Genomic DNA, 11,663 nt, shown 5'->3' with positions numbered 1-11,663 from the left:
AATATAACTACAGTTAATTTTTTTTCCCTACAGTTACACCATGATTGCCCTGACAACTGTGAATCTTCTTACAAAAATGCTCAGGTTGTTTGAACTAGGGMTGACAGAATTTACAGTTTATTTCTTAACTAAGTAGCTACAACTGGAATGGAAATGGAAAACAGCTTACCAATCCGTGGAAGCCCATTTGTCAACAGCATGTAGACCAGTCTTTATGTTCCGACAGAGGTCCCCRTCAATATCGGAGGACTGCATTATACTGAAAACCTGGCTGATCACGGAGGATTCTCTGAGGATAAGGCCAATGACAACACACCAGTCCAGACACCCTGCTTCCATGAAGATATGCAGCAAGTACCTGAGTGAAAAACAGTTGACTTATCTCAGTTGTTTGACTCCAAAGACAAAAGCCCAGTGGTGTTTCTGGAGAGGGGGCTGCCTCTTTCCAGTTCTGCGTTCCCAGAATGTGTCAGTTCAGGTTTCAAACGCAAAGGCCACACAACTTACCGGAGCTGGACCTGCGACTTGTGTGGCCCCTTACTAGCCAGTTCCAGAGAGATATGCTCAAGCTCCGACTGCGTCAAGCTTAGGCTGGAGAAGTTTTCATCCACCATGGTCCAGTCCCCRTCCACCATTGAACTGGTTTCGGTCAGGTCTGTTGCTGAACCAATRCTGCACTCATCACCTGTCACAAACACAGAGGTGTAAGGGGAAAGGAAGCTACTTAGTTTAATAACGCTATTCTCTTTAATAGAAGAGCATCCCACACTTTATTTAGAAGTTTAAAGAAAAACATTTTGCTGMGGTGTGTACAAAGTTACCTGAGGCCTACTGTCCACCCCAGTTACCATTCCTACTACCACAGTAAACTGATACCTTTGTGCTGAGTCATTTCCTGGAGTGAAGCTGTCTTTATATCCAATGAAAACATTTCTTAAGAATAAAATGGATAAGAGGTACCTAAAATGATTACCAGCACAGCTTTTAAGAGATCATGAGAGCCTCCTATGTACCATAATCCTAAAATTAAGTCTGTAGAAAGTTTCAATTTACCTGAATTTACTGCAGATTAGCCTTAAGCAACTTCTTTCTTAAAAATTGGGTACAGTGATGTTATTTTCTTCATACAAATCATTCTGAATGATTAGTAATGAAGACATTTACCGGGGCTAATTAATAAAGTCACCAAGAGCATTTCTAATAAAAACAGGAAGAGTAGATGCAGCTGCAGAATTTTCTAAGGAAAAGCAGGAACAAAGCTACAACCATTACGATAAAGAGCCAAGAAGTCACCCAYGCTCCACAGTAATTTTTGTGTTAAAATAGACATATTTTTTTCTGTGGAAAATGCTTAGGAAGTTAGCAAGTTATTTTCTTGTCCATAAATAAATATCACTGSAGGATTTTTTATTTGTGAAATTATTGTGAATTCAGTTGACAATTCATTTGTAATATTTTATATACTATTAACATACTTTATATAAAATAAAACTAAGTGCTTAAAATGCACAAYGTTCATTGAACTCAAAGGTCTTAATTCAGCATAGAAAAAATCTGGTATCTGTTTGTACAAATCGCATTAGTGATCTAGAGATCTAGACAGAAATCRAGGCATTGCAGTGAAAGGAGCAACCTCAGTTAGAATGTTTTTGTGAGGACTACATAGCAAGGATATTTAAACCTAACTGCACTTTTGCAGTCTCCASAGACAACAAGCACAAGAAACAGGAACTGCCCATGCAGAGAGGCAGAACCTGACATATATTCTGTTTTGAAATCCGTAAATCTGGCCAGTTCCTCCTCCTTGAGCTGTGGTTCTTAGCAGGAGCCTTACGTTTCTCCCCTACTACAACAATTTGGTTGATGCAGATCTCACCGAAAGTGACTTCAGGACAMGACACAGTGAAAACAACCCAACCAACTACAACAAATCCCGGGCACACCTCAAAACTGGAGGAAACGAAGACTCRGACTAAACATCTCACCTATGGCTATGGTCAGGAGAGATGCACAGTGAATGTGATTCTCCCCTGTTTTCTGTGACCTAATCATACACTTGTTATTTGTCAAAACTTACTAAGCAAAACCATGGGAGGAAAAGAAAAATCTATGTGGCCTGTGCAATAAGAACTATTAACCTAATACCTGTTCCTGAATAGTCATAAAGTCTTCTGCAAAGTTTATTGCTAAATCAGAGAAAATGGACCCATGCRCCTTAGAGAAGCTACACCTGGAGCCTGGCAAAAAAACTCTCCCAACCCTGACAGTGAAGGCATAAAATTTCCATTCAGCTCCTCAAAAAGGAGCTTCTGCAAATAAATAAGTTTCATCTTTTGCTTAAAGCACCCACAGCTGCATGGCCTGGGCATCTGCTCCTGTGCTGGGAGTTTCACCCCGTGTCCCAGCGCCCGTCGTGGCAGTCAGGTCCCAGCCATCCAGCAGGACGGAGCGCCCCGCTGCCACGCGCGCCTCTCCGGCGGTGACCAACCTTTGCTCAGCAGAGGGGACAGGAAGGCGTCCTGCATGTGGGGCCCGTGCGACGAGGCCGTGTCCATCTCCCTGGGAGCGGGGCCCATGGCGCCCAGCCAGCTGCGGCTCCGGGGCGCGCTCGGAACCCCTGCTTCCACTTCCACGTTGAGGAAGGTGTCTGCAGACTGGGACTTCAACAGCTGTTCCCCCATGGCTAAAAACAAACACACACACGAGAGAGGGAAAAWAAAAGTGAAGGACAGGTTCTGTAACCGTAAGAAAGGAAGGCATTTCTGGAAGCTAAAGGCTTTATTTAACATTTGTTTGATGAGAAATGATCAACAGCAAGTTTAGCTGTTTCAAGAACTGTGATCAGTTCGTTTTTAAGTATTGRCATAACACCAGCTAATAAACTACTACAAGACCCCTGAAGGAAGACCTGGCAGCGAGGGTCAGCTTCGCTCCAGGAAGGTGAACTACCACACTCAATGGGGTGAACTACCACCCCAATGGGGTCCACAGCAAGTTCTTTTAACAGTTAGCAGATTTTGAAGATTAAAACTGCTAAACTTTAAAAAAAGTTAGTCAAATCATCACCTAAAGATGAGAGTGACTATGTAAAAATATTGTTGATAGTAATTTTCTAAAGTAAAATTTATATTAAGGACCAATAGCCAAAGCCACCTAGTAACTGCACGAGTGGCACAGAATTCTAAGTGTGATTCGATGCACAAAACCTTAACAGGGAGAGCAGCCTGGCAGGGCTATAGAGGAGAGCATGTCCGTGCTGCTGGGGGCAACCCCTTGGGAACAAGGCAGACGGCTGGGCTGGGGCCCGACGGGGAAGGGGAGGCTCTGAGCGAGGCRTGCGGGGCGGCGGGGGGAGCCTGGTTCAAAGCAAGGTGGGCACCACAGCACCTGTCCTGTACTTTCCGTTCTTGAAGGGCGAGTTAAGGGAGGAGGCCGGTATGACGGGGAAAGGCCAGAGGAAATCCTTGTGCAGCTTCTTCAGGGCAAGCACGAAGTCCTCCACGCGGGCGGCCCTGGCGCGCTCCTTGCACAGCCAGCCGATGAGCTCGAAGCCCAGCTGCGCCGCGAAGCAGCCCAGGTCCTTCAGCTTGATCTCCTCGAGCAGGCGCCGTGCGTGTCGCCACAGCATCATGTCGATGTACATGTTCTCAGCACAGTCGCTGTCCTTGCTCCACCTGGGGACCAGTCACAGAACACTGTGCAATTGTATATGCATGTAGCACGTRCACATACATACATGGGGAAGCATATTGCACCAAGAATACGAGAGAGGCACGGGCAATACAGAGGAAAAGAGTGTGGAGGGAGACGAGGACTAATCCATCACACTGYATTTTCTATAACACAAACGGTGACAGCGAGCCCGGTACACAAGGAGGGATGCAGAGGACAGGCATGACCCCCTACCTCTTCCCAGACGGGCCAGAGGGCATGCTCAGCGTCTTGGTCAGGTTGAATTTGTTGTGGAGATTCTCTGCTGACTGCGACAAGCTAATGCTGCGATGTCGAAAGAACTCAAAGCCACTGCTTGAACTAGGTTCCTAAAACCAAGAAAACCCAAGCGTGCAGTCAGCGCAGCCAGCAGGACTGGCGCGTTGCTGACAGGCAGCAGGGAGGGCCCCTCAGCCACGGTTTGACGTGCAGTGTTTACTGCTTTCCTCACAAACCTGAGGTGTCGGCGTAGCTGGAGGCGTCTCTGTTTCTCCAGACCCGATGGCTTTAAGAAATCTGATCATATGACGGCAAAGATCCCACTTTCCCTGCTCCAAAGCAGTGTTGAACAGGAGGGTGGCATGCTGCCTACTAACTGCTGGAACTTCCATATTCTGCAAGAAACAAAATATAGTAATTAAGTCATTTGCTTTCTCCATCCAGCAACAAAAAGCATTTTAAAGTCAATCCACTTCATGTTGCATAATACCGCCATATACTAGACATACATTTGAGGCTTTTGCTTTTCTCTTTATGACAGCAAATTAACTACTCACACTTCTATATATCCTCCTCTCTGCCACTGATCATCTCAGCAGAAAACYATTAAATTATGCATGTGTTTGGTAAAGCAACTGTTTTTACATAGCACAGCACTGCTGAATATCACCTCCCTTTTGCAATGCAGAGAGCAGCATTACCTGAAGGATGATAAGGTAAGAGGCAGCTGTGTCCAAGTCCTGGGCCATTAAACACTCCTCAAACAAGTCCTTCGGGTTCCCCACAGCAGCAAAAAGGTAATTCCACAGGGCATACTCTGTCTTCCTAGCACAATGCACGACTGTCTGCAGGAAGAGGGGGAACTCTGTAATGAACTTCGCCACAGTGGGAAGCAGAGGGTCGGGAATGGGCTCCCGCGAGGTAGCTTCTTCTTCCAGCACTTCATGGAGCATCAGTTCCAGCACGTGAGGGAAGTAGGGTAACGTGGCACAGGAGTGGGCCAACAGCAAGGCTTGCTCACCGAGGTTCCGAACCAGGAGCTGGCGCAAGATGTGATGGAGGTAGATCTGAGAGGTTCTCTCAACAATGGAGAAAGGGAAGAGGACCTCTAAGTGTTCTCTAGCACTGCTTTGAGTGTACAAACAGTCGTAGAGCACAGTGTCATTAACAGCACCAAGAACCAAGGCATCTTCAAACAGAACAGCCAGTGGGTATATGTTGATGTGGAAAGGCAGCATGATCCGTCTCGAGAGGAAGGAATGTGGTTTGCGGTGGTCTCTGGGGAACAGGGGCAGCCAGACTTTCATACCTGCCCCGCCGCAGCTGAGCCACAGAGCCTCCAGCAAGTGGCGCTTCTGCTTGTTGACCCTGCACGTGGTCCAGACGTTCTCCACAGACTGCGCGAGAACAACCGGCGCACAGAACGGCAGCTAAAAGACAGAGAGGGGGGAAAGAGCATTATCAGCACTCATTGCTTGTTTTTCTGCTTATAGGAGCTCTTCCTTCTGCTGAGAGCTCTCTCTCACACTACATTCCGAAAAACAAAACAAAACTAAAAAGAACCAAAGCTTTTTTGGAGAGCAGAAATTTTCATAGAATTATTCTATGAAATATGAAATGTTCATATTTATTCCATGAACATTCCATAAACACAGAGAACAGTTTTGGCAGTAGCAGACTATTCTATGAAAATGAAATTTTCATAGAATTATTCTATGAAATATGAAATGTTCATATTTATTCCATGAACATTCCATAAACACAGAGAACAGTTTTGGCAGTAGCAGACTGAAGATTTCCCCTACCACTGCGGAGTATCTTTTGTGTCAGACCTTGATGCTTAAAACTCCTCTTTTACTGCAAGTAGTAAATACAGCTAGTAAACCTAAGCAGCAGATCCTCCTTTGGTCAGGCTTTCACATAGTTAAGGAGTGATTTCTGAGACTTCTGAGAGTTTTTTTGCGTGAGCAGGGGGGCTGGACTCGATGACCTCTGAGGTCCCTTCCAACCTTCGGCATTCTATGATTCTATGATTCTATGATTTTTGGAAGATTCAGAGGTGTGCAGATGCAGAGACTGCACAGCATTACGTATGCCTCTTCTTTATGCTTAGAAAGGGAGGGCCCTTCCACAACTTGACAAGCCACCAAGCCCTCTGAAACTGCACGCAGCACCTTTCCACGTGCATGTACTTACATGCTTCCTTTGGTTAGGATTATTATCCTTCTCTCGTATCTGGGGGCCGGAGCGATCCCGCTGCAACATGATGAGCTGTCCAGCCAAGTTCAGCATAATGCTTTCAGCCTCACAGGCCTCAGAGCAAAATGAAACAAGGTGTTAGGTAAATCCCTTATGCTCCCCGACATTACCAAGAGCTGATCAGTCCCTCTCACCCACAGCTCAGGCGCTACCCGAACACGGGGGTCCGGGCCAAGGGACAGGAGCAGGGGCTRCTGCGCAACCAGCCGGGCCACAGGCTCCCACCCAAGGGCCACACAAGGCAGCTCCGAGCGCTGCCCCACAGGAGCTTCAGCAGCCTCCCAGAGACACCTTCCAGAATCTTAACTGCTCAGCGGCCTAATTTAGAAGGGGTGCTGCACAGAAACCTGGAATCGCTGGTTATATATGTATGTATAGATGCTGCCTCACACAATCATTATATGCAAAACTGAACTTATGATAGTTGGAATAATTAGGATATTATAATTAATTACAATAATTACTGATTTAGTAGTTTCCAGAAATGCAAATTAAATAACGTCATTATGCTAATAACGCTGCTAATTCAAACACAATACTGCCAGAGAAGATGACAGTTTTTGATGGAAGAAATCAAGTCTTAACTCCCAAAGCTCCCATACTGCCAAGCCCATTTCTAGGCTCACATCCCTTAAAAGAAGGTTTTGTCTGTTATAAATTCTGAGTACCCCTTCTGCCAATGTAGATTCAGCAGCTTTCCTGTCCAAGTAAGGCAGGACTCTTAAAACCCAAACCTGTGCAGAAGAACTCAAAACAAAACAGCAGAGCTGCATCTGCACAAAGTCACATGCATAACTCTGGGGTCAGACTCATAGTTCTTTGGAAAAGATTCATCCCACAAGTTCAACTGATCTTGCTTACAGCCTAGGCAACGACTTTCCCACCTACCCCTTTTGGCACAGCAAGGCACAGCGTGCTCAGAAAAGCAAAGCTTTGTATTCTTAGTGTCCTCACAATTGCACAACGACCAGCATCAGACTGCAGAGACCCACACGGGAGCCAGGAGGAGTCAGCTGTGAACCTGCACCGGACTCCCCGCTTCCGAGGGCTGCGGCCAGACCAAAAGGCTTTTACTTGGATATATCAAGGAAGCAAAGTACGGATTTTAAGGATATATTTCARAACTGTTTCATGTCAGCTTTCAAGTCAAATTACTTAGCACTATACTGTGCATAACGCTCAGCTTTAATATGTAATGGCAGAGGGTTTGAGGGGTGAACCTCCTGCATCTGGGATTGAGATCCTGTACAGATCACACCATCAAAGTGCTGTCTGTCCCTGCTTTAACCTGAATGGATACACGGTGCTCGGTGCTGGTCTGAAGAACTGCTGCAGTCAGGGTCTACAGTGCAGCTGCACAGCCARCCCCGACATTAATGCTTGTCTTTTCACTGGAAGAAACTTCTAACACAAGTCTCAGGTTTCCTTTGTATAAAGGAGTTGACACAGGGCTTTACTTTCACACCTCACTCAGTGTTCGGCCTATCTTCTGCAGAACTGTTGAGACTGACCATTTTCTTTCACTTTTACTTGCTATATTAGGAAACGGACTAGAAGGAATCTTACAAGGTCATGTGATTCCTCCCTTTCCCCAAAAATTTTGCSGTTAATTCCTTGTTTGATCAGCATCAGAGATGCTTCCTAGTGCCTTGCACAGCTCTTGCATTCAGCGTTTCTCCACACAATGGAGAAACATACCCCTTGGCATAGCAAAGTTTAATTTATCCTCTGATATTTGGTCTTACAGGTTTTACAGAAATGACAGGAGGGGACATGAAACAGAAGTAACAGTCTGGATATTTTTCCTTAGTTCACATATAAAAACATGTTCTGCTTGTCACCAGGCAGAACCAGCCCTGCTTTGTAACAGTWTCAGATGAGCTCTGAGAAACAACCAAATCCAAGGCTGCCACAGACTCTTTCACATTGGAGCACTGTAGAAACGAGTACCTGCTGAGGCATCTTCAGGCTGATGCCAGTCTCTGTCCTCACTGAGGTCAATGTAACAGACACTACAAGAAAAGGATGAGGAATGTATCGGGACATGGATACTTCTTGAAGAATCTGGATACTGGCAGTAGGGTTAAGACTGAAAGAAAAAATAACTTTGTTCAGAGAGTTTTAAATAGTAAAATCAGCATCTCACAGCAAACACTGAAAACAACCAAGTTAACCTCAGCAAACAATGAGGGAAAGTCCCWTTTAATTGGGAATCCTGCAGGCTCACACATCAATATCACAGAATGTTACCTGGTATCTTAACTAAGTTAGTGAATCTTCATTAACTTTGGGGGAAATCAAGTTATGAATAAAATTAAGAAAATACTAAATACTTTGTAACATGCCCAATAAGATGATTTTAGCACTTGGGTTTGTTTTCTTTTCTTTTCTTTTTTTTTTTTTTTAATTGTTGTTGTTGAACTTAAGGTCTGTAAGTATCCAGTTCTTGTGCAGCTATTTGTTTTGCTTGCAAACAGCTCCCCACAAACACACCGCATACCAAACCTTTTCTGTTTTCATGCCCCCACAGTCCCCCAAAAATTCTTACTTGAAATGTTTGCAACATTTTAAAAATATTGGAATATATGAGTGTATTTCAATGTCTTTTTCTTCTGTTTACAGTCAGTTTCCAAGTTCCTATTAGCTAAAAAATCTAAATTTTGTAAAGCATCTCATTGCAGTGTTTGGATATACACAGCTCAGAACAGGCCTATTTCAGTCATTAAATGCACTTAATCTGTGCATTTCCACAAACACAAGYGACAACACTCATGAATTACTGCTTACACAGACAGACGACGCTTGCCACTCCAAAACCACATTTGAAACCCAGACTCGAGAGCTACCTCGCAGCGCGCCCCCTCGACACTCACCCCTCGGGGCGCCTCTCGATGCTGTAGAGGCAGATGGAGCAGTCGCCCCTGAAGAGGATGACGATGTCGCGGAAGACGCTGAGCAGCAGCGTGTCGGCCGGCACCCTGGCGATGTGCGCGAACGCGTTGTCCAGGTTCGACGTCCGCAGGTAGATCCGCAGCTGAGGGGGAAAAGGCCACCTGGAGCACTGCCCTCATCGCCCGCGGAGGGGCAGTGCCCAACTAGCCACCTCTCCATGGAACAGCTCCCGAGGGCTGCCGGCAAGACCATCACTGCGTTTTTGTTTTAACTAAGGATTTATCCGTCACATTGCACAGATACATCAAAAGTGCTTAAAGAATGCTACCCCCAGCCAAGAAGAGCCTAAGAACGGAAGAATTTCCTTTCTTTAGCACAAAAACATGTTGAAAAAATCTAAAATTAATCCAAGTTCTTATGCCTATCTTACTTGGAAACCTCACAAAGTTCTCCCAAAACACCATAGCTGGAAATCTCAAAATAGCCTTTGTGCTAGCATTCAAAAATACCATGCACTGTTTGGAACAGTAAGTAGATTTGTGGTAGTCATCAGAAAATAGCTTTTACTAGCTTACTATTATAAGCTTATTACTATAACCTTTTCAGCAAGAAATTAGTCACACATCTAAAATTAAAAAAAAAAACTGAAGGTGACTAAAGCCACCATTATCACATTTTACATATTTATAATGTTAGAGTATATGTGATATGAAACCTTAAAACTTCTTATTCAGAATAAAAAAAATATAACTGACCTCTTCCTGATGATCATTTAAATTATAGCAGGCAAGAACAATGAAATCATTCCACCACGCTAAGCCACCTGTTACCATCATATTTTGCTCCTTAAAATAARGGGGAAAAAAAGAAAAAATGACAAGAAAATGAMAAGATCTATCTATATATACATATATACACAAAAAAGAACACACATACTCAAACTCACACACAAATATATAAAAATATTGCTGCATTCTGCGGGCAATTTCTGAAAGACAGARATGATCTCTATAAGCTTTACTGATAACAGCAAGACAATCTAACCAAGGTATACAAAGTTATTCTTGTTCAAAAATAATGGCTGAAGAACAAACAGTTTGTCCTACAAATATCCTAGAAAACCTTGCTCTACAGGTAATCTGCCACCCCTGACCTGGAGAATCTCATGGCATCCAAAGCAAGGCCTCTCTCAGRCTCTTGGATGTTGTATTAGGAGTTTGACTCTACGTACTAGGTTGGAAACAGTAATGAGACACAAATTATATTGCTAAAGCCAGAAGTGTTCCACCTGTTTTATGAAAAAGATACAAGAAAACTAGACTCCCTCATTCCAAGTGTGTCTTGAAGTTGTTTATTTGGAAAAGCTACTTTTCATTTTCTTAAACATTTCATTTCAATGTCGAATTGCCCAAGCATACTTGGACAAAGTTCAATAATCACGTACCTGGGTAATGTTTCCAAACAGCTTCCATTTTTTGGTGAGTAAAGAATAATGTGCAAAACCAAACTTGCCAACAACAGCTACATTCTGTCCAAGCTTGTCAATGGCTGAAAACTATGCAAATAAAGAAAAGAATTTCAGTACAGAAATTTGAACTGCATACTCTAAGCAAACACCTCACTACAAGCAATATACTAGAGATAAAATTTGTTAAGTATCTTCACATTTTCTACTATCCTGTCCATRTTTTTATTTTTGTGATTTAATACAATGATCTTCCCTTTGAGAGATGCAAGCCTAAAGAACAGTCGTAAGAACTTATTTTTAATGAATAACATATTCTTAAATTAACTTACCCTTATAGGCCAATTGCTCTCTAGATATGTACTGTGAATCTATAAAAGAAAAATTAGGAAAAAAAAATCAATAAACAACTATACCAAAATCCATTAAGAGTTGTGATTATTAGGTGTGGTATTTRAATCAATAAGAGCATGTTAAAGGCTAATAGTAAGCGCAAATTTCAGTTCTATAAGCTCTAGCATATACAAAACATACGAGGGCAAGCAGTGAGAATTACCTGTACAACATGCCAATGCCTGTGTCCTAATAAAGTGCTTAAACCCTGAGAATCTAAACTGCCCTCTGGAAATGGACCTCTTTCCCTGGTAAGCTTGTGTTCAGGGTGTCCTGAAGTATTTCTGGGACTCTGAGCTTGTGTGGCATCTCCACAGTTCAAATAYAAGCGATCTTCTCCTTGAAGGAGGACTTGTTCCTGGTTACTCTACATGAAAAAAACAAAGCAATAGAAAGTGCAGAAAACAAGTAGAAAATCACAAGATCACTGCACTAGTAAGTTCAACTTAAATGGCCTGAAAAACAGGAATTAAGGCAGCTTTCAATCTTATATCAGTATGATGCACTGAATTATCAGTTCAGTGTTATGAACCTATACTTCATAAATACAGTTCCTAAGTACAGTTTTATATTAAAATATTTCAAGCAGTATTTTCAAAGTAACATTTTAAAGGCTTCATTATAGAGATAAGCTTAAAAAAAAATGGCCAATCCAATGGTTTGAAACCAAATTTAAAATCTGTTAAAAGAGTAACTCAGAAATCCCTGCAAACTATAAATATTT

At 43.2% G+C, this 11,663-nt stretch overlaps 1 protein-coding gene across 1 annotated transcript in view; it reads right to left on the bottom strand.

Annotated features, from left to right (window-relative positions):
* RIC1 (RIC1 homolog, RAB6A GEF complex partner 1) overlaps positions 1–11,663 on the bottom strand; it is a 33,676-nt gene that overhangs the window by 1,935 nt on the left and 20,078 nt on the right. Inside the window, exons 11-24 of the mRNA XM_026039690.1 lie at positions 11,103–11,306; positions 10,879–10,917; positions 10,526–10,636; positions 9,837–9,926; positions 9,063–9,223; positions 8,140–8,278; positions 6,127–6,243; positions 4,632–5,360; positions 4,167–4,325; positions 3,907–4,040; positions 3,388–3,674; positions 2,489–2,683; positions 508–685; positions 170–358 (exon numbers count right to left, since the gene is read on the bottom strand). Coding sequence (XP_025895475.1) covers positions 170–358; positions 508–685; positions 2,489–2,683; positions 3,388–3,674; positions 3,907–4,040; positions 4,167–4,325; positions 4,632–5,360; positions 6,127–6,243; positions 8,140–8,278; positions 9,063–9,223; positions 9,837–9,926; positions 10,526–10,636; positions 10,879–10,917; positions 11,103–11,306 — 2,732 coding nt within the window. The remainder of the gene's footprint in view (positions 1–169; positions 359–507; positions 686–2,488; positions 2,684–3,387; positions 3,675–3,906; positions 4,041–4,166; positions 4,326–4,631; positions 5,361–6,126; positions 6,244–8,139; positions 8,279–9,062; positions 9,224–9,836; positions 9,927–10,525; positions 10,637–10,878; positions 10,918–11,102; positions 11,307–11,663) is intronic.

The sequence above is a fragment of the Nothoprocta perdicaria genome, unplaced genomic scaffold (genome assembly GCF_003342845.1).
Source record: "Nothoprocta perdicaria isolate Ctin4 unplaced genomic scaffold, notPer1 scaffold_238, whole genome shotgun sequence".
Classification (NCBI taxonomy): Eukaryota; Metazoa; Chordata; class Aves; order Tinamiformes; family Tinamidae; genus Nothoprocta; species Nothoprocta perdicaria.
This window is presented reverse-complemented; position numbering and strand designations above follow the sequence as displayed.